The 24,290-nt window shown below is 53.5% G+C and overlaps 8 protein-coding genes and 1 non-coding gene across 9 annotated transcripts; 6 read left to right on the forward strand and 3 right to left on the reverse strand.

The window, feature by feature from the left end:
* Positions 1 to 1,200: 1,200 nt before the first annotated feature.
* Positions 1,201 to 3,812, reverse strand: BDW74DRAFT_147953 (sugar porter family MFS transporter). Its single transcript, XM_073723624.1, has 2 exons — positions 1,740 to 3,812; positions 1,201 to 1,684 (listed from the first exon to the last, which is right to left on the reverse strand). The coding sequence occupies exons 1-2, from the start codon at positions 3,122 to 3,124 to the stop codon at positions 1,426 to 1,428; spliced, it is 1,644 nt and encodes a 547-aa protein (XP_073586402.1). The 5' UTR covers positions 3,125 to 3,812; the 3' UTR covers positions 1,201 to 1,425.
* BDW74DRAFT_147954 (uncharacterized protein) lies at positions 3,795 to 4,364 on the forward strand (the record flags this gene model as incomplete). The annotated part of the gene is made up of 2 exons (XM_073723625.1): positions 3,795 to 4,193; positions 4,267 to 4,364. Coding segments are annotated over 2 exons (485 nt in total), but the record flags the coding sequence as incomplete, so codon positions are not given.
* A 1,229-nt stretch (positions 4,365 to 5,593) lies between these two features.
* Positions 5,594 to 6,976, forward strand: BDW74DRAFT_189123 (glycoside hydrolase 5 family protein; the record flags this gene model as incomplete). The annotated part of the gene is made up of 3 exons (XM_073731897.1): positions 5,594 to 6,387; positions 6,475 to 6,603; positions 6,672 to 6,976. The coding sequence occupies exons 1-3, from the start codon at positions 5,649 to 5,651 to the stop codon at positions 6,974 to 6,976; spliced, it is 1,173 nt and encodes a 390-aa protein (XP_073586404.1). The 5' UTR covers positions 5,594 to 5,648.
* Positions 6,977 to 8,133: 1,157 nt separating this feature from the next.
* Positions 8,134 to 9,473, forward strand: BDW74DRAFT_147958 (proline permease PrnB). The gene has a single exon (XM_073723626.1). The coding sequence runs from the start codon at positions 8,164 to 8,166 to the stop codon at positions 9,319 to 9,321; it is 1,158 nt and encodes a 385-aa protein (XP_073586405.1). The 5' UTR covers positions 8,134 to 8,163; the 3' UTR covers positions 9,322 to 9,473.
* Positions 9,474 to 9,991: 518 nt separating this feature from the next.
* BDW74DRAFT_t70 lies at positions 9,992 to 10,116 on the forward strand. The gene has a single exon. It is a non-coding gene; the product is annotated as a tRNA-Pro (tRNA).
* Positions 10,117 to 13,800: 3,684 nt separating this feature from the next.
* Positions 13,801 to 15,708, reverse strand: BDW74DRAFT_189129 (cytochrome P450; the record flags this gene model as incomplete). Its single annotated transcript, XM_073731898.1, has 4 exons — positions 13,801 to 14,018; positions 14,108 to 14,582; positions 14,643 to 15,414; positions 15,482 to 15,708. The coding sequence occupies 4 exons, from the start codon at positions 15,706 to 15,708 to the stop codon at positions 13,801 to 13,803; spliced, it is 1,692 nt and encodes a 563-aa protein (XP_073586406.1).
* A 2,002-nt stretch (positions 15,709 to 17,710) lies between these two features.
* BDW74DRAFT_175462 (uncharacterized protein) lies at positions 17,711 to 18,581 on the forward strand (the record flags this gene model as incomplete). Its single annotated transcript, XM_073728328.1, has 2 exons — positions 17,711 to 17,840; positions 17,893 to 18,581. The coding sequence occupies 2 exons, from the start codon at positions 17,711 to 17,713 to the stop codon at positions 18,579 to 18,581; spliced, it is 819 nt and encodes a 272-aa protein (XP_073586407.1).
* Positions 18,582 to 19,249: 668 nt separating this feature from the next.
* On the forward strand, positions 19,250 to 20,071 carry BDW74DRAFT_147959 (uncharacterized protein). Its single transcript, XM_073723627.1, has one exon. The coding sequence runs from the start codon at positions 19,295 to 19,297 to the stop codon at positions 19,982 to 19,984; it is 690 nt and encodes a 229-aa protein (XP_073586408.1). The 5' UTR covers positions 19,250 to 19,294; the 3' UTR covers positions 19,985 to 20,071.
* Positions 20,072 to 22,009: 1,938 nt separating this feature from the next.
* On the reverse strand, positions 22,010 to 23,774 carry BDW74DRAFT_147962 (uncharacterized protein). The gene is made up of 2 exons (XM_073723628.1): positions 22,810 to 23,774; positions 22,010 to 22,746 (listed from the first exon to the last, which is right to left on the reverse strand). The coding sequence occupies exons 1-2, from the start codon at positions 23,174 to 23,176 to the stop codon at positions 22,646 to 22,648; spliced, it is 468 nt and encodes a 155-aa protein (XP_073586409.1). The 5' UTR covers positions 23,177 to 23,774; the 3' UTR covers positions 22,010 to 22,645.
* Between the last annotated feature and the right edge of the window lie 516 nt (positions 23,775 to 24,290).

The raw sequence follows: 24,290 nt of genomic DNA on the forward strand, positions 1-24,290 counted from the left end.
AAGACCAGTCGTGCACACACAAAAGGGTCAAATCCACAAGGAGCGAGGGCGAGACAGGACAAGCGACCGCTCTTGGGAGAATTTCTGCGGAAGAGCAAGCGAGGTTGCCAGTCCGGGCATAACAAAAGTATTTATACCCGTCCAGGCAGGGGAGAGTGAAGGGCGCCGTGAAACGAGGATGTGAAATGGGACTTGCGATGAAGGGGCCGGTGACTACAAGGTCAATAACCTCAATAACCACCTCCGTCCAGTGACTGGAGTGGTTACTGCATGATTTTGAAGCTCCAGCAGTCACTGCTATCCGAGTAGGGCTTGGGATCGTTCTGGTCTTAAGGTCTACCAGCGCATCCTCGGCTCGTCCTGTCCTGTTCCTCTGCGGTCCTCGCCTGGCTGCGAACCGTTTAGAGCCCTAACTAGGTCTTCCGTGTCGGTCTATCTAAGGGCACGAAAGACCTACAGGTCTCCCATAGGTACCAGACTTTCGGTTTTCTTTCCTCCTTCCACAACAGCTTCTCTAGACACGAGGCAAGACTATCAGAAGAACTTCAGGCAACAGCCACTAGTCACTTCACATCTATAAGGAAGAGAATCAGTCACAGAATGTCAGGATATAGTTTTGATTGACTACGCTCGTCACCGGGGACGTCACCGGAGAAGCAAAAGCATCGGGTATGTGAACGGCTCCAGGAAGCTTCCAGCATCACCAGGCGCCCAGACTCCCCTTTGCCCTGCGTCGATCTCGACGTCTTTAAACTTGACTTGACCGTCTGGCGAAGTCTCGGTCCCCAATCATGCCGTAGATATTGCACGCGCCCGCCATGTCCGGACCTGTGACTTCGGATTATGGCCTTCGCTCGTAGACGAGTACGAGGAGTACCCATTGCCTTTTCTTCCTCTGCGATCGCTGTCTTGTTGAAGAAGGCTCGGTGACAGAGCGTCCGCAAGATTCACCATGGCAGGCAAGATCGATTGACTGCCACGGTGCATTGAGGCAGTCAGAAAGGGGCTCGGTCACAGGAAGATGTCACTTCTTTTTACGAATTCTTGACAGTTTTCACCTCACCATTGTGTGAGTAAGGGAACAGGATCCAACTATATGATTTGATCAGGAATTGGCGTTCACTGCGCGGACTTAGGTTTATTCGCTCTTCGCTGCAGACCGAAAGGGCAAGTTGGTAGCGACAAGGCACTAGATCCTCCTCACGGACAAGGAATAAACTAATGCGATTTCTTACACGAAGTTAAATCTGGAAGATCATCCAAAGAAACAAGTAATATAAAATAACTGACGTGGTATATGGTATAAGTGCGTCGAAAGAAAATGCAACGCGAAAGGCTCAACCCATGCATCAAGGTATATACAAAAGAGTCATGACACGGCATGGTCACATATAAACAGGAAACAAAATTGGACGAGCAGAACAACTAAGCAATCTCAGCGTGCTCAGTGTTCTCCTTCCTAGCTCCCCGAGCATCATCGTGGTACGTGATCCGAGGGATCTCGTACTTGCTGCTCTCCCAGGGCTTGACGTGGTTGATGTACATCCAGTCGAGCTCCTCAAGAGTTCGGTCCTTGCCCTCGATGACGAAGAAGTAAACGACGAAGACAGCGACCAGGAGACAGCCAGCGAAGACGTAGCCGTAGGCAAAGTCAATGGCGCCGGTGATGAATGGGGTGAAGAATCTAAAGACCTTTGTTAGTTTGAAGTTCAAACGATGTTTGAGAGGTGGAGACATACCCAATGAGGAAGTTCCAGAGCCAGTTGGAGGCGGTGGCGAGAGCCATACCCTTGGCACGGTACTTGGAGGGGAAGAGCTCGGCGACGATGGACCAGACGATCGGACCCCAGGTGGTAGCGTAGAAGAGGACGAAGAAAGAAGCGACGACAACCATGCCCTTACCGGGGCCGGGGGTGTTCTCGGGATGGTCAACATCGAGCATGAAGTGGCCGATGGAGGCGAAGATGATGAAACAAATGAACATCAAAGTAGCGCCAGCAATAAGCGACTTGCGGCGGCCAAAGTTCTCAACGACGTAGAGACCACCAAAGGTTGTGCCGAAGTTGATGGCGCCGAGGATGACCTGGGTCACGAAGGAGTTGGAGATACCAGCACCTTGGAAGATGGTAGTACCGTAGTAGAAGAAGTAGTTGGCACCGGTAAGTTGCTGGAGGGCTTGAAGGACAATACCCAGGATGATGCGGTAGAACATGCGCGGGGCGGTAATAAACTCGTGCCAAACCACGGTCTGCTCCCTTTCGGCGTCAAGCTGGGCTTGGATCTCGGCCAGCTCGCGAACGATGACGACGTGGTTCTCGGGCACACCGTACAGGCGGGCCATGGTTTGACGGGCAGCATCGATCTTGCCGTGGCGGTAGGCAAAGCGAGGGCTTTCAGGGAACATAGCCATACCAATGCCAAGAATCAGGGCAAACAGGAACGTCAAGCCAAGGGTGATGCGCCATTGGGCACTGCCCTCCATGCCCTCGGTTCCCAGGTTGATACAGTATGCCAGGAAGATGCCGAGCGTGACAAAGAGCTGGTAAGAGGAGATCATGGCTCCACGAACGTGCTTGGGGGCACTCTCTCCTTGGTACATAGGCACGACAAGGGAGCATCCACCGACACCCAGACCTGTGGTCCAACGACCCATCACCATCTGGACCCAGTTGCCGGAGGGAGCAGAGATCTGGACGATCAGACCGACGATGAGGATCATACACCAGACAGTGATGGACCATTTTCGACCGAGCTTGTCGGCAAGGGGTGCACCACAAAGAGCACCAACGAGTGTACCAATAGACAACAGACTGACAATCAGACCGGAGCGAACGTTGCTGAAGGCATATGAACCATCCGACTGGAGCTGACCGTAACGTTCGAGGTAGTCGGACATTTCCTGGAAACCAGAGATCTGACCGGTGTCATATCCGAAGAGGAGACCACCCATGGAGACGAACAGACCCATTGTGGCAGCGCGGAGAGTGATGCGGGGGACAGGGGTGTCGACCCCAAGCTCAGGCTTGGTGCTGCCAATGGTCTCTTGGCTCGAGTGATGCTGCGGCTGGACAGCCGGAGCGGGGGTAATGGATTCCCCATGATAAGAAGAAGACTCAACACCCATGGTTATGGCTCACGGGTAGGAAAGTAGTAAGAAGTGAAATGAAGAAAGAAGGAAAGTTGGGGATGCGGGATTCTGGGGATGTGCAGAGGGACTTCCTCTTTTATAAGGCGAGCAGCTGAAATGAACCAACGTAAGCGGTCCAGTCTGGTTGCAACTGTCCGGGTCTTGTGGAGAATTCTGGAAAGGCAACGAGGGCTGTCATCCAGAGAATCCAGGCCATATGGTAGCGAGGGTCCACCGACTCCTGAATCTCGGACTCTCCCCATACGGAGAACTCCGCGAGAGCCCGATGAGAGGCAAGAACACGTCGAGTGTCTGCTGGAAAGCGATCGCTGAGTCTGTGTACGGCGAGTCTACACTACTCTCGAGTACATTATCGAGTCGACGAGACTACATCATAGGCCTCGTAGCGATACTTGGCAGGAAGCCGAAGCCTCCGGAGCCGACGTTGGTGGCGCAAACGGACCGCATCAGGCACGGGACTTGTGACGCCTTTTCCGGGCCAAGCAAGGCACTTGGAGGCGCCGGCTGCCGTGGAATCCTGCGGCCGAAATCGTCAAACTCGGCATGCCATGGACCGGCCGGGCTTGGCTGTGGCTTGAAGGATCAAGAAGATTCTGTTTATATTTCCAAATCTTTGGAAACAATCGCATCGCATCGTACCATGTTGTGATGACCAGCAGTGACGTGATGACAGGTCGGGCACGGAACCTGGAAGTCCCAGATACTGGAGAAGATGGGGACGCGGAGAGGGAAAACACGGAGAGGCGATTCTTGCCTGAAATGTTGACCGGTGAGCCTCCCCACGATTTCAGCACGGAGAACAGTATGGGGTCATCATCATCGCATCACTTATCTCGCTCGCTCTCTCGCTCGCTCTTTTCTCTTCGTATAAGCCCCCCTTTTTTCCCATCCGTAGCCGACTTTGTCCCCTGTCCACGGCGCCACAGCCGACTGTCAGGCTGCGACCGTGAGTCCGAAGATCAGCCGAACTCGGCACTGGAATGCCACTTGCCACCCGACCGGGCTCAGCTCTCAAAGCGCACCTTCTCCGACGGCTCGACCACGAGTAAGTCGCTTGCATTCTCCGACAAACCCACCAAGCTTTGTGGATTCCTTGGCTGATGTGGTGGCTGTAACAGGCTGGTTTCCACGATCAGAGTGTGTCATTGGCCTGGAAGCACTCGGAAAAACGTGGAAGATTCTATTTCCGCCCCCCCCCGGCTGAGGTCATGTGGCCGACGTCATCTCTCTTTTGTCCCACACTTGATTGCACTTCCGAGCCCGACCGTTGGCTAGCGACTGGCATTTTGGCTTTTAGGCATCAATGATGGAGACGTTCGCCTGAAGGCTGAGGCAGAATCTCTAAGTCTGGGGCCAGGCCGGAGTAACCCCGATCCCCGGCTCACCTTCTGTTTTTTGCGGAGTTGCTTTGATCGCCGCTGGCCGTTGCAACGTCGACTGATGAACAGTTTGCAGTCTGAGCGTAGCCTGATCATGAAGTATAATGACTCTTGTTTGCCCTGAAGTAAGAGTTTGTTGTTGGACTGAAAGTTGAATGGATTTTGCGGCTTCTCCAGGAAATCCATTGCTTTCGGCTCCCAATTACGGAGTATATATATATTCCACCCCCACAGGCTTGAACCATGTGCAAAAACCCACAATCTCCAGCCAAACCCATCCTTTTCGAGCCAACTTTGATATTGAGGCTGATCGCCGCCATTGGTATGCGCATCAATAACAGGGTCATAAGCGTTGGACACCGATTGGTGCTAGTCAAAGGTGAGCCTGTTATTCCGGAGATATATCTTGCCTGAGTTTTGAGGCATTCAGATAAGGCGCCAAGCTTTCCCCTGTAAACACAAGCGTTTGGGGCATTATTTCTCACTCTTGCTTCCCTTTTCTTTGCTTTCATCTTTGCCATGCTCAGATCGAGCAAACGATACGGCGTCTTTGACGAAGGTTCTCGCGATCTTGGCGCTCTAAAAACGAAATCGCGTTGCAACTACCCTACGGCCGGTCTTCGCCTCTACCCTCCAAGGCCGATTGGAACTCGCGCTCGGTAGCATAGCCAAACGAGTAGGACTTCTCTTCCACTTTGTAGGCGAGGCCGACGATATTCCAGCCTTGACCCTCCGTTACCGCTCTGAAGATGACAGGGACAAGGATGCTACCCCGGATTCTCCACCATTCATCGCGATGTCACGCAACGATCGGCGTCCCGCTACCAGATCCGACACGGCGAAACAGCAACAGATCCGGATAGATTAACCGCTTCATCTACTCAGATCAGCCGTGAAACAGCTTCTTTGATTCTGAGCCAATATCATCGCGATGCCGTACCTCTCAAAGCTTCGGTTAACCCGCCGGAGCTTGGCTCGGTTTCAGATGGGTGACCTGACACCTGACTGGGAGATTTTGATAGGAGGGAAAGGAGTATAAGATCGGACGCGGCCCAACTCGGTGGCCTCTTGAAGGACTTGATCTTTGAAAGAGCATTGATGGTCAGCACTCTCCGCCGAGAATGAAGCTCTCGCACACCCTCCTTTCGCTCGCCAGCCTGGCGCTGGCCCGCGCCCTTCCGCAAGCTTCAGCATCCCCTCCTTCACCATCATCTTCGCCTTCACCAACCCCCAGCCCGATCGCATCAAGCGCCTTTGCTACAACCTCCGGCGTCTCATTCGTCATCGACGGGGAAGCAGGCTATTTCCCCGGCTCAAACAGCTACTGGATCGGGTTTCTCACGAACAACGACGACGTCGACACCGTGTTTTCGCACATGTCCTCGTCGGGCCTACGCATCCTCCGGATCTGGGGCTTCAACGACGTAAACACCGTTCCGACCGACGGAAGCGTCTACTTCCAGGTCCACCAGAACGGAACGTCCACGGTTAACACCGGCGAAGATGGTCTGCAGCGTCTTGACTACGTTGTGAAGTCCGCGGAGCTGCACGGGATCAAGCTCATCATTAACTTTGTAAACTACTGGGATGACTATGGCGGCATGAACGCGTACGTCCAGGCTTACGGCGGCAGCGATAACTCGGAGTGGTATGAGAATGAGGAGATGCAGAGCGCGTACCAGACTTATATCAAGGCGGTCGTGAGCCGGTACATCGACTCGCCGGCCATCTTTGCGTGGGAACTCGCGAACGAGCCGAGATGCCAGGGGTGCGACACGAGTGTGCTGCATAACTGGATTCAGAAGACGAGTGCGTACATCAAGAGCTTGGATGGCAAGCACATGGTCTGTATCGGTGACGGTGCGTACTTCCTGCCGATTTCTTATCTGACCTTTACACGTCTACGCATCGTCATGAATGGCATCCTAACATTGACTTGATGAAAAGAGGGCTTCGGCCTCGACACCTCCTCCGACGGCAGCTATCCATTCCAATACGGCGAGGGCGGAGACTTCGCCGCCGCACTAAGCATCGACACAATCGATTTTGGGACCTTCCATCTCTACCCGGATAGCTGTACGCCAATTTCCCCCCTCTCCTCCCCCTCCACCGTCCATGGCCCACCCGCTGACCAAAAATACCAGGGGGCACAAACAACACCTGGGGCAACCTCTGGATAACCGCACACAGCGAAGCATGCATCGCCGCCGGAAAACCCTGCCTATTCGAGGAATACGGCGTCACATCGGACCACTGCGCCGTTGAGAAACCATGGCAACACACCGCGCTCAATGCGAGCGGTATCGCGGGCGACCTTTACTGGCAGTATGGCGATACGCTCAGTACGGGGCAGTCGGCGGACGATGGGAATACGTTTTATTATGGGAGCGAGGAGTTTGAGTGTCTTGTTACGGAGCATGTTGCGGCGATTGAGGCGAGTGGGAGGTAGATGTTGGCTCTGGGCCGGACATGTCTGGGGGTTGGAACTGATGGCTGGTGGTGGAGGATGGATCAGGGATGGGTGAAGCTCATGAGATAGGTATGGGGTGACTGTTGACTTTACCTCGAGTCTAATGGATGGACTGCGCCAAGGTACTCGGTTCTGTGCCCGTTATCTATGCCAAGAAGACACGACCAGGGGTATACTGGGCCTTTTGCTGGGGTTGAAGAAGGACTGAGCTTGAACATCTCGAGGACTGGCCGTACTTGCCTTCAGAGTCCAAAGTTATTTTATCCAAAAAGTAGCTACTGCCTCAAAAGAATCACACTCCATACTCCATGTCCTGAAAGATAACAGAGATAAGGCGTTACTCCCAGCCATGGTGGCGCTGACTGGCGCGGATTAGATTCTGGGCCGACCCCTCTGTTTGGCTGTTTATGCGGGGAAGCTGAGCGACTCGATGCTACCCTGGACAACGCTGCATAACACCTGACCTGACTTTTCATTTCATCGCCCCATCCCCAGATTTCTTCCTCTTCCTCCCGCTTCGCCTTGCCTTGCAGGGAAAATCGAAGATTCAGGCGCTCTAGCTTCATACCAAAGATGGCCGACGAGAAACCAACCCCCGTCGCCCACGGCCATGGCCATCGCGACCCCGAGGCACTCCCCGAGGCACTCCCCGCCATTCCGCACAATGAGACGAAAAACGGCACCATGCAGGCCCTCGTCGAAGCGGACCTCCTCGACTCTCGCTACCAGAACACCCAGCGCGGACTGAAAACACGCCATGTCCAACTTATGGCCTTGGGAGGAACAATCGGTGAGCATTAGCCTGTTATGTCCGCTCAAAGTGCGACTCTTTTTAACGTGTTACTACAGGAACCGGCCTCTTCGTCGGCTCCGGACAGGCCTTGAACATCGGTGGCCCGCTCTCGCTCTTCCTCGGATACGTCTTCATCTCCACGCTCGTCTACTGCATCGTCACCGGCATCGCCGAAGTGGGCGCGTACCTCCCCGTCCACGGCGGCACAATGTCCTACCACGGGTTCCGATACGTGTCGCGCAGTCTCGGGTTTGCAATGGGTTACCTCTACTGGTACAGCCTGGGCATCCTAGTCCCCTACGAGATCGTCGCTGCGTCACTGGTCATCGACTACTGGCCAAACAGTGTGCCGCTAGCTGCCTGGATTACAATCATGCTGGTCGTTATCGTGGTGCTGAATTACATGCCCGTCGGCATATACGGGGAGACGGAGTTCTGGTTCGCCGGTATCAAAATCATCACTTTGATCGGGTTGTTGATTTTGAGCTTCATTCTCTTCTGGGGCGGCGGACCGAATCGGCAAAGGCTGGGTTTTCACTACTGGAAGGATCCTGGTGCTATGAATACATACCTCGTCACGTCGAATGCGGATACTGGACGGTTTATTGGGCTGCTGCAGTGTATCGTCAAGTCTGCCATCGCGTTCATCTTCGCGCCCGAGCTCATCATCGTGACCGCGGGAGAGATGGAGTCGCCACGGCGGAACGTCCCCAAGGCCGGAAGGAGGTACATCTATCGACTCGTGGTTTTCTACCTGCTCGGAGCACTAGCGATCGGTGTCATCTGCTCAAGTCAGGACGACGCACTCCTGACCGGCGACACCAACAACGCCTCCGCGTCGCCCTTCGTCGCGGCCATCCAGAACGCAGGCATTCCCGTCCTCCGCCACATCGTCAACGCAGCAATTTTGACGTCCGCCTGGTCGGCAGGGAACTCGTTCCTATACATGTCCAGCCGCAGTCTGTACGGCCTCGCCGTATCCGGCAACGCACCGAGTATCCTGAAGACATGCAACAGATGGGGCGTCCCTTGGATCGCCGTCACCATATCCGCGCTTTTCTCTCTGCTCAGCTATCTCGCCGTTTCGTCAGGGAGTTATACCGTCTTCAACTGGCTCATCAACTTCACAAATACCTCCGGCTTCATCTCCTGGATCTGCTGCTGCATCGTATACTTCCGGTTCAACGCGGCAGTCAAAGCTCAAGGTGTCGTGAAGCCGTACTCGTCCCGCCTCCAGCCGTACGGGATCTGGGTCGGGTTATCATTCGCCATTTTCCTGCTCCTCATCAACGGCTTCACCTGCTTCTTCCCGTCTCAATGGTCCGCGGCGAACTTCTTCACGGCGTACATTGGCATTCCGGCGTTCGTGATACTGTACATCGGACATCGAATCTGTTTCTGGAAAGACCCATGGGCTTGGAAGAGTACCGAGGTCGACTTGCAGACTGGGATTGAGGAGATTCTTGCTGCGGAGAAGCCGGCAAGGCCGCGCGATACGATTGGGAGGAAGCTGATGGCGCTGGTTGAGTGATTTGACGCTCGTTAGGGAGGCCAGTCTGTGTGGTAGCAGATCGGTTAGTAGCATTCTCAGAGGGAGATTTGTTTTTCACATAATAATACCATAATGCTCATGCGGCGAACTGAGTTGGCTTTAAGCCTGAGTTCTGCCAAGCACAGTCAAGGAAGTCCTACATAGTGATGCTGGCTTGTGTCTCTCTTCTGCGCCGTAGGATTGTCGTGGTATAATACACCATGTTGTCCACGGTTGCGACAACGCAGGTTAGATATATCGTCAAAAGTAGGATTGGAATGAAATTTGCCTCGAACCTCATACACGCCACCGTTGCTCCTAAGTAGGAAACGTAAGTTGGTCATAATGTCAGTGTTTCGGAGCAACAAGACGCCGGGACCTGTTGAGGAAACAGCGAGGGTGCACCTGCCTGTATGGTGTTTCTTGCTGTCCTCGCACTGGATCGGAGCTGACTGCCGGCCATGGAGCATCCATTGGCTGGTGGGAAAGTCGAGGAGTTTTGGGATTATCTTCAGGCACTTTTAGGCCATTCTCATCCAATTTATAATCTCCAATTCGCCAGCCTCGCCATCCCCAGTCCCAAAACCTAACCCTCCCCGCCGCCAACACAGCCTATAAATACCTCCCCAAGCCCATTTCACAACTATCCTTCTTTCTTCTCCTCTCAGGCGCCCAGGTAGTTCAACGAGAACAGTGGCCTTGGGACACACGCGCGAGAACGCATCGGGTAAACCATGTATTCAGTGGGCGTGACTTGAACAGCCAAAGATGCGAGTTCAACTTTCGCCCTGGGCGCCCCCGACCCAGGTAGTATCAATGGAAAACGTTGGAGGCCAGGGATATCCCGCCAGAGACGCGAGTTCGAGTCTCGCCCTGGGCCGGAAAAAGCAACCCATGTAGTTCAATGCAGAACGTTGGATGCTGGGGATTTTAAGGGGATGCAGTGGCTAGAGCCGATGTCTTCCTTGGGTCTATCTCTGGCAGCTGAAGATGCGGGTTCGAGTCTCGCCCTGGGTTTTTCATGTACTACCTAGGTAGTATTAGTTTTCAAGCTTCGGCTTATTTGTGGATGGTGCGTGTGCTTGGACCTAGCCGGCCTTGCTCGTCCCGAGCGAACTTTCACTCTCTTGCTCCGCGGGTGAGAATACTGGCGGCTATATGCAGTGCTCGCTGCCTGTGGAGAGCAGAGTGTTTCCAGACCAATCGTTCTGTGTCTGTCAGCTTTGCTGAAACCACCAACTCCCCGGCCGTCTCAAATATTCTCGGTGCCTGAACCTTGAATGAGAATCGTGGTCGTGCCTTCCCTACTATCTCAGGTTGGCAAACAGACCTCGGAGAAAAGCGCGGTGGACGTCGGAGGCCCTGTATCGTATCCGAGTGGCAGCTTGGGCGTTTGAATAGGGTGCCTGTCGAAGGGCTTCGGCGGGAGAACAACAATTGAAAATGTAGCATCATGTTGAAACTACAATACAATAGTTCATATTCCTAGAAGTTTCCTTCCCAATGATCCGAGCTTGGCTTGTGGTCCTTGGAGATTCCCAGTATCAACATCAGATTTTGGCCAGGGCAAAGCAGGCAATAGAACAATCAAATACCTTTTTCTTGTGCTCTGCGACTTAACCTTATAGTTGGCCAGAAGTATCCTTGCTAGATACATCACAAGAAGAGGTTAAGTGGGACAAAACGCCCCTTTGCGAAAGAGCGTCGACTGCTTCTTAAGGGCCTTACACACAGTTGTCGCTGAGGGTGATCACTCCCCTTTGTCTGACTGCAGCTGGAGAGTGGTCTCTTGAGATAACATGTAGCCAAGCTGAGAACAGCCAAGGCTATATGCTGACTATCTCAGGGCCTTCTTTTTCTTGATTTTCACTTCGCAATGGTGTTGAGATTTCCGTTTGTTGCGTTTGCGCACCACGTCATTCACTTCGCCTGAGCCTATGGGAAGCGCGTTTTCATCGACAACCGAGGGTAGAGGAGAGCAATAGCGGCTTAAACTAGATAGCAAGCAATTGGCACAGATCCAGTTATGTGGCATGTGGCGTAGCTAGTAGCTCACATCCGAAACTGGGGAATTCCAGGCAGGGAGGTAGAACACTTGGCTTCGTCTGCACCACTATAGATTGTTGGTAGCGTGGTCTTGATGTCAGGCATTGTAGCTTATATCTCAAGCAAAGAAAAAAGATTAGAAGGTTACTCGATATCTTTAAAGGGGAGTTTTTCGTCAAATCACCTGCAGGCTCCAACTAGGTGATGGATCTCCGTGCGCATTTCCCTACTGTACTCAGCAAGCCCCCATCTCCCGCCCCCTAATCTGCAAGAGACAGTAAAGTTATATACTAGAGAGATTAGGATAAGAATAGAAAAGGCCAGGTAGCTTAATAGTGAAGTGTTGCTCGATTACCCATAAGAGACGTCTTAGTTTGCATCAGGACTACCCCAGGGCCGCTTTGCGGCGAGGGGGGTCTCGACGGGCATAGCAAAGCTGCAGGTTCGACTCCTGTCTTGGCCATGTTTTCATTTTTTTTTCTTTCTTTTTTGGAGCTGCCTAGGTAGGCTCTTGCTTAGGATAACAAATGCCTATCTGGGTGAAGTGTTCTGTGTTATACTGTGTGGATGACTCGATTCACTCTGCTGTCAAGGACTTGCTTTTCAGGAAGAAGAAGTCTAAACCACTATTGCTTTGATTGATAGGGTTCCACGGTAGCAAAGAGATCTGTGGAAAGGTGAAAAGGTATTTGCAGCAATCCAGCATAGTTGCTGACCTAGGTAGCTGGTGATTGTCATATGGAACACCCGCCTCATTATTGCTTATATGCTAGCCACCAGAAAACAAGTATACTACTTAATATCCATCTCTTACCATAACACAACAGGCCAGGTAGCTTAATGGCAAAGCGTTGCTCTCATTAAGCCTTTGAGAATGACTGTTTTCAGGGTAAATGAACCTTACACGACATGTACAGACAAGCTGTACAGGTTGCAACTTGAGACATAGCAAAGTTACAGGTTCGAGTCCTGTGCTGGCCAACTTTTTTTTACTGCGGTTTTCTTCTCATAAATCTCAGCTTTTAGGCGTGCGCCGGGTATTTAGCTCTATAGCCTACGACTAAGTAAGTAGAGGTTAGTTGATCTACTCTGTCTGCGCAGATTGATGTACCTGTCCACGATCAAGGCTCCCATGACAATCTCAAATCAGGGCTGCTAAGATGAACCTGTGAGGACCTGATCTGAAAGCAGCGACTAACACTCTAGGTCAGCTGAGGCCATTTATCTTGTAATTCAACCCCTCATCATAACACAATAGGCCAGATAGCTCAATGGCAGAGTGTTGGTAGCAGGCTGAGACTACTTGCCCTGCTCTAGGGAGTGGCCAGAAGGCCCCTTCCCTGTGTATGAGCACGCCAACGTCGAGGAACACTTTTACCAAAGATGCAGGTTCGTTCCTGCTCTTGCCAGCTCTTTTTACTGAATATTCTTTATCTATGTATCCCTTTCTTGTTCTTTTCGCGTCTCTTGCCTGTCTTACTTCTACTTTGCAGTATATAGATCTTCACCAGACCATGGTGGTATCAACAACGGCCAGGTACCCCAATGGCAGAGCGCTAGTTTTCAGTTGCGCATCTCCTCCCCGCAGATTGGGTGTACGATTACCGGCATAACGCGGATCAGTTTTGCGGTTGGCTGACAAATGCGAGTATTGATATGCAACGGACAAGGGATAGCTACCAGTTCTGAAGACGCAGAATAATTAGGGATGCAAGTTCGACTCTTGCCCCGCCCATGTACATTTTGTTTCTAGCTAGAAATCAATGGTGCTAAGATGATGGATGGTTTTCGCATTCCGCAAGCAACGGCCCCCAACACCAAGACAAAAACCAAGAACAAATGTGCCACCAGGAGGGCACTGCAATCGACAAAGCAAAGCCCGGATGGCAGTCGAGAAGTAAGACATGTCGGTCGAGTTGTAGCAGTGAGCCACCGCAGGCAGTTTGCTTCGCAATAACGGCCCCATTTGTGTGACCGACCTACCGGCCTACCATCATCTGCCGATCAGCATAAGCCATCGCACAGCCTACTCTGGGTTCTGCTGATTCGACGTTCGAATAGTTCTGAAGCTGATTATAGGATTTACAGCGTCGGCATGTTTGCACGAACGCCTCCGTCATCTGAGCGTCTCTGTCCTGGGATGTATCCAGTGCTCTTGCTACGGCGTTTTCCTTAGGTATGTCCGGGAGTAGGGTAGGGCTATCTGGGCGTGGGCGCCTTGGGTCTGGATTACCCACTTACCTACCGGGGTGTCTTGTTCACTGGCTGACTTCTCTGGCCTTACTGGTACGATCATAGGGCTTACTGGCAAGAAGCGTCTAAGCCAGGCAGGGTATCCAATAAAACCAGCATCCCACCCGGCAAAGAACACTTAGTACTCAAGAACCGGGGATAAAGCTTGAAGTAGAGAAGACGGTGCACACCCGTAGCAAATCAAGCACCCAGCTCATTCCCCATCCCAATCCCTTCCCTCCGCCTCAGCGCAAAAGCAACCTTATCCTTCGGCTTCTCAGTCCCAAGCCCAAACCCCAACGAATCCATCCTGAACGTCGTCGTGCGAACATCGACATCGAACCGCGTCACAAAGAGCGCAATCGTGTAGAGCATAATGCGCTTCGCGAAATGCCGGCCAGGACAGGCTCCAAAGCCAGCTATGCACTCGTCAGTAAAATATGGTAGTCAGTCTCCCGCAGCGCGGACGGTTTCCAAGTGTTGCAATGGGGCGGCGGAACCAACATACCACCGTACGGAACCCAAGACCCCTCCAATCCCTTCATCGAGAACCTCCCAGTCTTCTGTTCGGCCGGGTGTCCACCTCCAGTCCTTGAGTCGTGTTTCAGACCCTTGAACCCCTCACCAGCTGGAGAGTCCAGCAGGAACCGATCCGCCCAGAATTCCGTGACGGGGTGCGCTCCACCCCCAGGCCTTGCATCCCATACCTCCTCGCTCATCTGCGCCGCATACGAGCTCACGGTCGCGACCTCATTGGCGGGGAGGACCCAGCGCCCCAGCACGACAGGCTCGTGCGGCGAGCACCGCGTCACATACGATTGCACGTGCAGCCGGAGCGTCTCGGCGTAGATGGATTGGAGGAGGTCGTTGCGGAGGAGACGGTCCATGTCGATGTCCACGTCAACTGAAAGCTCGGATGTGGGCGCTGGACAGACAGAGCCTGAGACTGTATCAGCGAGGCTCGCGCGCACGCGAGCGAGGAGCTCGGCGTCGGTGGAAATATGGACGATCGCGAGCATCGCGTTCGGAACGACGTTTGTGACCGCCGTCCAGAGCAGGCCGAGGTCTGCGGAGGCCAGCGCGGCGTCGTCTTGCTTGTCGGCCTTGAGGAGGAACTGCTGGCGCTCGCGCATCAGGGCGGTGCCCCAGACGGGGTCGGTATCGGGGTTAGCAGGGCTGGGATCGGCGGCCTGGGCGCGGGCGTGCTTGTACCAGGTCTGGAGTTGCCGGAGGAGGGTATCCCGCGCGCTGTACCCGCTTGGGGAGAAAAGGCGCGGGGTGCCTCGGATGATGTAGGGGACGGCGGCGTCGAAGGCCCACAGGTTCGATAGAAAGGTGGGGTGTGTTTCTAGGAGGGATGGGCCGACAAGGGAGGTGAGGATTGCGCGGCCGAGGTGGTCCTTGAAGAAGCGCAGCATGTCGGGCATTTCGGTCCAGTCTTTGCTGGTCTTGAGGTTGTTAACTTCGCGGGCAAGGACGGCTTGGAAGCGCTGGAACATCGGCGCCAGCCCGGGGCCTGTTAGGCCGCGGAGGAGGGAATCATGGGTGAGGAAGTCGATGCGGTTGTGTGGCGCGATGTTGCTTTTGGGGTGTGGTTTGCGGTACGGGCCTGAGTCGTCTGCGGTGTAGGTTGTGATGGCGCTCTCTTTCATGCCGAAGAGTCTTCGCAGGCCGACGGTGTACATGTAGACGGGGCTGGCCAGGGCCGGGTGCTTCCACATCGCGGCGACGGCCTCTGGGTCTTGGATCACAAAGATTCCTGGAGCGGTAGGGAGCAGTGAAACTCGGATGCATGTAAGGTGGCCGCAGTATGTCCTGAGGTGGTGGGCGTTAGTCAACTGCAAATACAGAGGGGAACCGAAGGAAAGAGAGAGAGACATACGTCACGCGCTTTACAAAGGCTGCGCCGTCGAAAAAGATGCGATACAAAAGACCCAAGACAGGAACACTTGGCGGCAGGTCGGGGGGCACCCAGGCCTGCGTCCGTGGCGCGCCTGTCCATCGCCGGGTGTTGACAAAGTGGTATGAGACATAGATGACGATGTATCGCACGAGGATAGGTATTGATAAAAGAAACAGAAACGCATAAGAGTTTGGAAGGCCTAGCATCTTGACTACGCTGAAGATAAAACCGGGACCTCCTGGACGAGCTCTGCCGTGAGGGGACTCAAAGCGTCTATATATACAACAATGAGTCGAGCAAAGCTCACGGTATCCCATCTAACACCGCCACCCAGGCAGTGCCGGCGGTACGTTTTGCTCCGACACGAATAAAGTTAGAAGAAGGCCAGAGACAGGGGTGATAAATGAAATGCATTCATCATGATCCTTGCCCGACGGTAGCAGTGGCGGTCGCGGTGACGTCGGGCCGTCCACGTGTTGGGCCATCTTGCGAAACAAACCGCCCCATGCATTCAGGTTGTATCTCAAGAGCCGCAGATGGGGGCGGAATAAGCGACCAAGAGCCAGCGCATGTGATGCAGGATCGAAGGAAGGTAGGGTGCTTATAGGATACGCCCAACCCGCGCCTAGCGATCTGAGCACCGATCCGCCCAAAAAGGGTCAATCCTGCGCCGCTAAGATAGTTAAAGCTGCAGTAGTTGACATGATGCGCCGACGTTGTCAGTCACTGCTCCCGGTGACGAAATCCATATCTGTCGCTGGGGGTCCTGCGGACGGGAGCAAATTTGGCCCCGGTCGAGGTGTAACAATGTGGCTAATCTTGGAACCGAGAGGTCGTAAGCCGCAGTGCAGGGATAATCTTAGAAACAAGGCGAGATCCAACACCTGCGACCACAATAGGCGCCCGACCAGGTACAGTCAGAATGGGCGCCGACCGGGAAGATCCAAGAACTGCCCTGCCAAGGTGCGGGGGCTGCAAGCCACGAAGTTCGTGTATATTGCTTGAGTCATGACGGTTCAGTGAGGACTAGACTTTGCGTGAATAGTCATCTTTTGGCCAATGGCGCTTGTCGCGCGTCCCTTGCGCCGGAGTAGAGGACGCTGCGTAAACTGTCGGCGGCCACACCCTGGGCCCACAGTGGGGTGAGGCGGCCGTCGGGCCTTTTAGCCTTCCCGTAAGCTTGACTACTTACGAAAGTCTATTCAGACAGGTGGAGCTACTCGACCCACTTAGATCAGAGGGTGCACCCGAGAGCTACCGCAACTTCGGGATTCAACCTCCGTACTGTATTTTGTACTACCAGGTTAAGAAAGGGAAATATGTTACGATCGTTACTGCCGACGGTATGGCGATGGATACAAATGCCCAGAAACAACGATCAGAGAGTAGTCAAGATCGCCAGCAGAATGGTTGAACGGAATCGTTCAAAATGCATGCTGCAGGGCTAATCAACGCGCGAATAACGAAAAGAGCTACACACCACTTGCTGAAGAACCCATCAGGGACGAGATGAGTTTCCAAGAAGAGTGTTGTGGCGGATTCCCACTCCTTGTTATGCGAATGTGCATCATCACCTGCCAGGGTCTGGAGCTTCGTGATGCATGGGTCTCGTCCTTGTCTGCATTCGTCCACCAAAGCTGTCGGGTTGAGCGATTAGACTGCAATCCAAGCTTCCTGTCGTGGTGATTTATGTAATTCTTGATGAGTACGATCTGTTTCGGTCTCTGTCTCCTAAGGCTTGCAGGGGAAATCGCCAGACTGGTGGCATACAGGACTGGACATTCAACAGATACCATGGCGTTCACGGTAGGCCAGTGCCTGCGCAGAACCAAGCAGATACAGCATCGCTGGTGAATCCATCACCAAGGGTGTAGCTACAGGAGTCCCATCTTCAGCGCCATCCTTTATTCTCCTATGAACAAGAGATCTCACAGCATACCTGGAGCTTTTTCACTGTTTGCTTCTTCTAACATCTATTCCCTTCGTCTACCTTCTTGTGTCCATCCTCTTTTACATCTATCCTTCTTCGTCGATCCTTCTTCGTCTATCCATACTCCAGCTATCCGTAGCCTTTTCAATCTACCTCCTTTGAAGCCTCCCGCTCAGTCTGCCACGATCTACCTATTCCACCTCCGTCTGCGACGTGACCATTTCCTGAGCCTTCCACTGTCCTCGGTACAGCCCAGCTCAACTGTCCCTCCAATCAACATGAATAGGACCATCGATTATCTTGCGGACCCAGAGGGTAAGACGGTTGTCAAGCGGCAACGGCTCCAAGCTCCGACGCCATCACCGTTTATTCCCGAAATAGGTCAATTCAATACAACACTCGCACCCGGTGCCGAGGGTCCACAGAACTCCTCTATTGCAACCTCCATCTGCTAGTGCAGCACCTGAATCTGTGAGCACCACGGGACACCTGCCCACGTCCTCTCAATCTCGACCTACATCTCACCCGCCGCCGCCACCGATACTAGCGGTCAGCAATGGTTCGGCAAACCCCGCCAGCGAAGAGGACACGGGACTATCCAGGAGCCAGCAGATCCGGAACCTGGTGAACGAGTTGAAGAGCCAGGGACCATGGCCGCCTCGATGTGAAACGCAATTCGATATGCTTTTGGAGGCGGCGGCTCACCTCGAACGGGTTGAACGCGTCTTACTCTTGGGAGATTACGCGAGCAAAATCTGCGGCCTTATTTGGAGAGCAAATGATGAAGAGAAATACCGCAAGTTGGGCCCCGGCAATGGTACAACGATTGCACACTTGCATAGTGCGCTTTGCGGGGAGGATCCTCACGTTAGCAATGCCGGACGCGGCATGATCAACGAAATCCTGGATCTCTATATCGAGCACATCAACGTCAACTACAAACGCACGTCAATTACCAGCTCGATTTTGCATTGGTCAAACTCGCCATCGAAGCCAACAACGATCGTACCATACTCGTACATAGAGGATTTTGGCCACACCCTTATGAGCACGTTAGAAACGAGGAAAGAGATAGAATCATTGAGGGGCATGTTAAAGAAATTCCGAAGCATCTACCAGGACCGGAAGCTATCTTGTACGAAAGGATGATTAGATATTACGCCACGTAAATTGTCCAGGAAACGACGCCGCGATTTATACCTACGGTGGGTAGTGCACTACTTGAACGACGAGACCTCGGAGTCAGTTCACACTCTGTCCACAACCTTGACGAGAAGAGTAGAAACGGAACAACCTGTGTGGTACTGCGCGGGTATTTGCGAAAGTGTCAGGGTTTTATCTGTGTCTGTGGAACTCTTTGTACGATTCCAGCCCCCTTTTCTTTTTCTCCTTCTCGAAATAGACAGTTGAGATACGCCACAACCTTTCATAGCGTAGCATCCAGTTGCACAAGTCGTCAACTCAAAGACGCAAGTAGGCTTGTAGCAAATATTACTGAAGGTCATGTGTAGAGTTGAACAGAATAAATACCTGGCTACTGAATAATGATTTTTGTCAGAATCCGCCCAACCTTTCCCATTCCTTATATACTCAGCCTATCACCACCCCAACCTACAATCATCTACATGCTTTCCAGTAAGCGCATGGACTCCCTTAGGGAGGCCGGCAGGACCAGCGAGACCTCCCGCGTGAAAAGTGTATATAGTGGATGGTATAATGCCCCTAATGGACAGCGATATTTCGGGCTGGGCACTGTGAAGGAGATTGGGACAACGCATGATGGCAGTGTATATGTTAAGGTAGAGCCAGAGGCCACTAATACAGCACGATTTAATTTCTTTGATCCTCGAACTGATGAAAACATGCCTGCCGACCAGTTACCAGAGGATAGCAAAACCAAGGAGCATCGGCAGCAAAAGACTAAACGCCCAGGACGCAAGCCACACCTAAGACCTGGAGATGCAGCCTATGGCACATATATCTCTTCAAGGAATCTAGTCCACGGTGGGATTGGCCGGGTTGTTTTGTCTGTCCAGCCCAAGACGGACGACGGCAACCCTAGTTACTGGGTTGAGCCAATGCAGAGGCGCGGTGGACTGCCGTTCTATGAAATCTACTCGCAGGATGAAATCGAAAAGGAAGACTTGGTGCGGTCTCCATACTCTGGCAGTTTAGAAACGCAGCAGCGCGAGAACAAAGACCGCCCGAGGCGCCCAGCACGCTCTAGTACGCTACATTACTGGATGGGAAATCTGCCACCTATGCCTCCAATAAACCAAGGGGCAGATCGCCAACCGCTGCTCGGCTCGGAACACTCGGGTGGATACTTTGCACCTGACGGGCAGTGGTTTGCCGGGGTGGATACAGTCACGGCTGTGGGATTTTTTAAACATCTCCCAGGCTGGCAAAGTTGGTATGTGTACGTTGAGCCAACTGGCAAGACTGGTGGGAATTACGACTTCTTCCACTCGGTAACCCGTGAGTGGATGGATGAACTACCAAGCAACCCTATCCCTGGTGTGGAGTGCGGTGTACGCCAACGCAAAACCTAAACCCCCGGTGGAGGGATCTTCCGCCTATCCGCCGCAAACCAGAGATTGGCGAGGAGTACCACGGGAGGTACTGCCCCCCCCCCCCCCCCAAGGCGCCAAAACGAGACGTCTATGTTGGATTTGGCAAGGTCATCAATGCTGGGGTGGACAAGGAGAACCGGATCTGGGTAGAAGTGGTGCCCATTGCAGAAAAGCGTGGCAACTTGAACTACATGTTCTGGGATCCCTGGAGCGGCGAAAAGATGCCGGAGTGGTACTGGCCCCTTGACTGAGGGTGAGGGTCGCGGAGCCGGCCCTTGCTCTGGCGCTGAATGGGCTTTTTTTTTTTTTTTTTTTGGCCCCCACCCCCCAAAATTGTATCCTGCCTTGTGATTGTTGTTTTGACTGCGTTCTCGTGATGACTGTCTGTGCTTTTGCCCGCTGAGCGTTTTTATATATCTAGCCGTGAATGAGTATCGTTTATATAGTTAGTGTGTGCTCTGTGCCTGTCGAAAGTGTCTACTTACAAGCAGTTTGTGATTAAAGTCTGCTGCAGCTAGAAGCGACTCGAGCACATTCCGGATTCTTCCCATCCGTCGTTAGAGCTGACGATGACCTAAATATGGTAGCGTTCGCGCGCTTTCAACTAGCCACTGCTGTCTTCCCAAGTCCATGCCGGATAAGAACGCCTCGCGCGAGACTCTTGGTCTCTTTGGGCTAGTCCTCGCTTCTGCGCCCCCTTATTACTGATCGAATGGCAAGGGGTCCATATCTTTCACTCGGCGCGGCGGTGCATCGGGCGCATTGGGAGAGGATATGGTAGGTAGGGAAGGTTTTAGGGAAGGAGGAGGCGCGGTCGGACTCGCGGAGTTGTAGGGTATCCAGTGATGGCGCGGCGGTTCTTGCAAGGACTAGGATCGATCGCGCTCGAGGAAGGTTTTAGGCAGCTTGGGTATGACATATCGATCCAGTCAGCTATCCGGGCTTGAGGCTGAAACCAGGGCGACAATGCACTCACACAATTGCGACGCACTACTTCAGCGTTACCCATGGTACGAACAAAGCCCACCTGTTTCTCCCACATCCGACGCATTTCAGAACCAGGAGCACTGCAATATGGCCGCATCTCGTTTCCAAGTTGTTATCTGGCGTTGTACATCAACTGCAACAGCAGAGGGCGGAGGACCGACCCAGAAGGACAACCTGTTGTACCGTGGACGCGATCGGTCAGTGAATCACAGGCGCTCAGGAAGATTCATCCAGGATCGATACGGCTTGCTGCTCGGGTTCAACGATCGCCGGTCGATTCACGAGGAAGAGTAGACGTGAGCGTTCCGGTGCCGGGGTGCTCCTTGCTCTAAATGCACTGGCTCCGCATGTGCTGACCCTGCCCAGTATGTGCCGCATCACGGCCGTACTGCTGGAATAGTTGATCGTTTGCGTACCGAGGATGTACCGTAGTCGGCATGGACTCAGACGGCGGGAACGGCTTAGGTCTCGTTGAGTTGAGGGATCAAGGGTCAGGGGTGAGTGTGTCTGCTCCTAGCTGAATGTGCCATTGGGAGGAACCGGTCGCGGGTCTGGCTCTCGGGCTGGGCTATCATGGTCTCGACGAGGTAAGGTAAGGTGGAGGAAGGTGCCTAAAGCCGCTCTGGGAAAGCATATTAGTTAGCCCTGCCCTGCGCTTGAGTCCAGTGGGCTAGGCGATCAAGCAGGATGATGGAGCCCAGCCTTACCTGTGGTAGGTACCGTGAAAGTGAGGTTTGTGAGCACTTGAGGAGGGAGGACGAGTGTGCCATAAGCACTAGTGGCTCTGCTACCACGGTGACACAAAGACTGCTTGCCAATCGCCAAGAATTGCCGAGGGTGTCGGACCCAGCACTCTCGTATCTGTACGCACGGGGCGTGGGTTCGCCAGGGCGATCAGCCTGTCCCGCCAACTGGCTGGTACTACTACCTACATGGATCTCAAATCGCGAAACCAGAGGCAATGATCTCTGTTCTGCACGGCAAGCGCCCGTTTCAAAGGAAGACAGAGCCCATACTGTTCCCAGCAGGATCTCACCCTCAAAGATCCAGCGAGAGGTCGAAAGCGCTGCCCCTCCGAAGGCGTTTGCAGCCTCACCTCCGCGTCCTGGACCAGGTCTCGAACGATGGTGGCGCCTTTCGTCGGTCGCACCACCTTGCAATAGGTCGACAATAGTCATGAACATATGACGGACAGACGCATCACCCTCTTCATTCTGCGGCCTGCGGTCTTCGGACGCCTGGTTGAGTCCTGCAGAGGCTACCATATCGCGAAGACTCCACGATTGCCGAGTATCTCAAAACGCAGTCCATAGGCTTTTCCTGCTACAGATGCAGCTGCTCTGCGCACTTGGATAGGAGCATTGGATTTTCAGTATCGCGGTCTACCCCCTGGCTACAATACCTCTCTGCCAACGCTGTGATCAGGACCCGGTGCTAACATGGTACTACGGCTTCCACACAGGTCGTCCGCGTAGTCCTACCCTCCTACCTACCTACAAATCTACCACCGAGCCGAGATAAACAAAGTTCGCAGGTTGCCTTAGGCGAGATCGTCAATGTGCAGGCTGTACGTGCTGGACAGCGCGAACTCAATCCCAATCCCGGTGCCAACTGCCAACCAACGCTGGCGAAGAGTATCACAGACCGGTTGCTTCACCCGTCGCAGCGCGTCCAGTGGTTCCGAGAGCACCAACGGTACCACCAAACGCTTCGGATACAACTTGGAAGTTGTGCTTGGATAGAAAATCGCCGAGGTGATTAATTCAATATAATACCGTCTCCGCGAGTTCGATTAGGCTGATAAATTGCGCTGCCAGGACACTGTACCCTCTGCCTTTCACGAAGTCGTCGATACGCGACAAACCTCCAGCCGGGCAAGAGGCTTTGCGCGTCCAGTATATTTGTCTGTGAGCGTTCACATCGGAGAGTGGGGGCATGGTAATCCTCTATGGAGTAGAGATGCTGGAGGCTTTGACTTTGACCGGGAGGAACACCACTCCAATACCAAGACCAATTGCACGGGGGACAAGGGTTGTTCTCCCCAATCACGAATCTGATGGACCGGGTACGAATGTCCAACTGGATGGTTCTCGCAGCGAATACCTCTTTCAGGATCTTGTTCGCCAACTGCAGTGCTACCTTGGCGGTGATGAGATAGGATAGCTTCCTCAGTGTCAAACTCATCTCCCTTGCTTGGACCCATGAGAATCATCGGAGGACGGTTACCGATAGCAAGCCTTAGAACACCTCATTGTTAGGACCTTTGATCCCTGCATCCGGGGCTGAGATGGGATATTCCATGTTGCTCTCGGTGGCACGGCGTCCCCAAGCACTACCATATCCCCGCGCTATTCCCACCCACTGCGAAACTGCATACATACAGTACCATACTTTGTACCAATGCGGTTCTCGCGACGTCGATACCAGGTTTCGCAATTTCCGTCTTGTCCTATTAGACGGTGTGAGCAATGCAGCTGATCACCTCCGCACCGCAGCATGGGCGACCTCCGTCGGTCAGCCAAACACACCAGATTATTATCTTTTCGTTCTACGCCCTGCGTACGCCCTGCGAACAGACGTCTGAGATGGTCCGATGCTCTCCATCGCATCAATCGACTCCTTCCTTCTCCAGTTGCATATGGTACTGCCTCTTCACCCTCCCGTCCGCACCGTGTCTGGAACTTGAAACCATTAGCCTAGACCCAAAGAGATCCTTTGGCACTGCCATAGATAAGTGGCTTCAGCAGCGGCCATCGAGCTATATCAGGCTACCATGCGTACATTGAACCTTGCTTACCATCGGTACCGTAAGCCTTGTCTTCCGGCAGCGTATTGGACCCAAATCCTGCCCCCTCCTTTCGCGCTCTACTACCTATGGCTCGTAATTCTGTAAAGATATTGATCCCCAGAACCCTTCCCCTTCCACTGAAGCGCTGTTCGCGATGTGCACCCTGTACCTGTACCTATCCATCTAGACTCGCCAGTATCAGAGTGCAGAGCTTACCTGGTAGCGCCTGGACATGGTCTGCATGTTGTCGGATGAGATCGACCCTGCCAGTACCGCTCGGACTTCGAGAGCTGTAGTGCTATGGCACCCTGCATATCATACAACGCCCTACTTTGGCCGACGGTCGCCCGGGCTCGCAGATGGAAGCCCAGCCCGGCGAATATGGGTAGGTACCGGCCCCAGTCCCAGCGCAATATCAGAGTGCTGCAAAACTCAAGAACCCCAAGTAGGCGGAGCCCGGCTCGTTCCAGTTGCTTTTCTTCACAGCTGCCCGTCGATCAGATCGCCGGG

The sequence above is a fragment of the Aspergillus multicolor genome, assembly GCF_047715735.1.
Source record: "Aspergillus multicolor strain CBS 133.54 unplaced genomic scaffold BDW74scaffold_5, whole genome shotgun sequence".
Lineage (NCBI taxonomy): Eukaryota > Fungi > Ascomycota > Eurotiomycetes > Eurotiales > Aspergillaceae > Aspergillus > Aspergillus multicolor.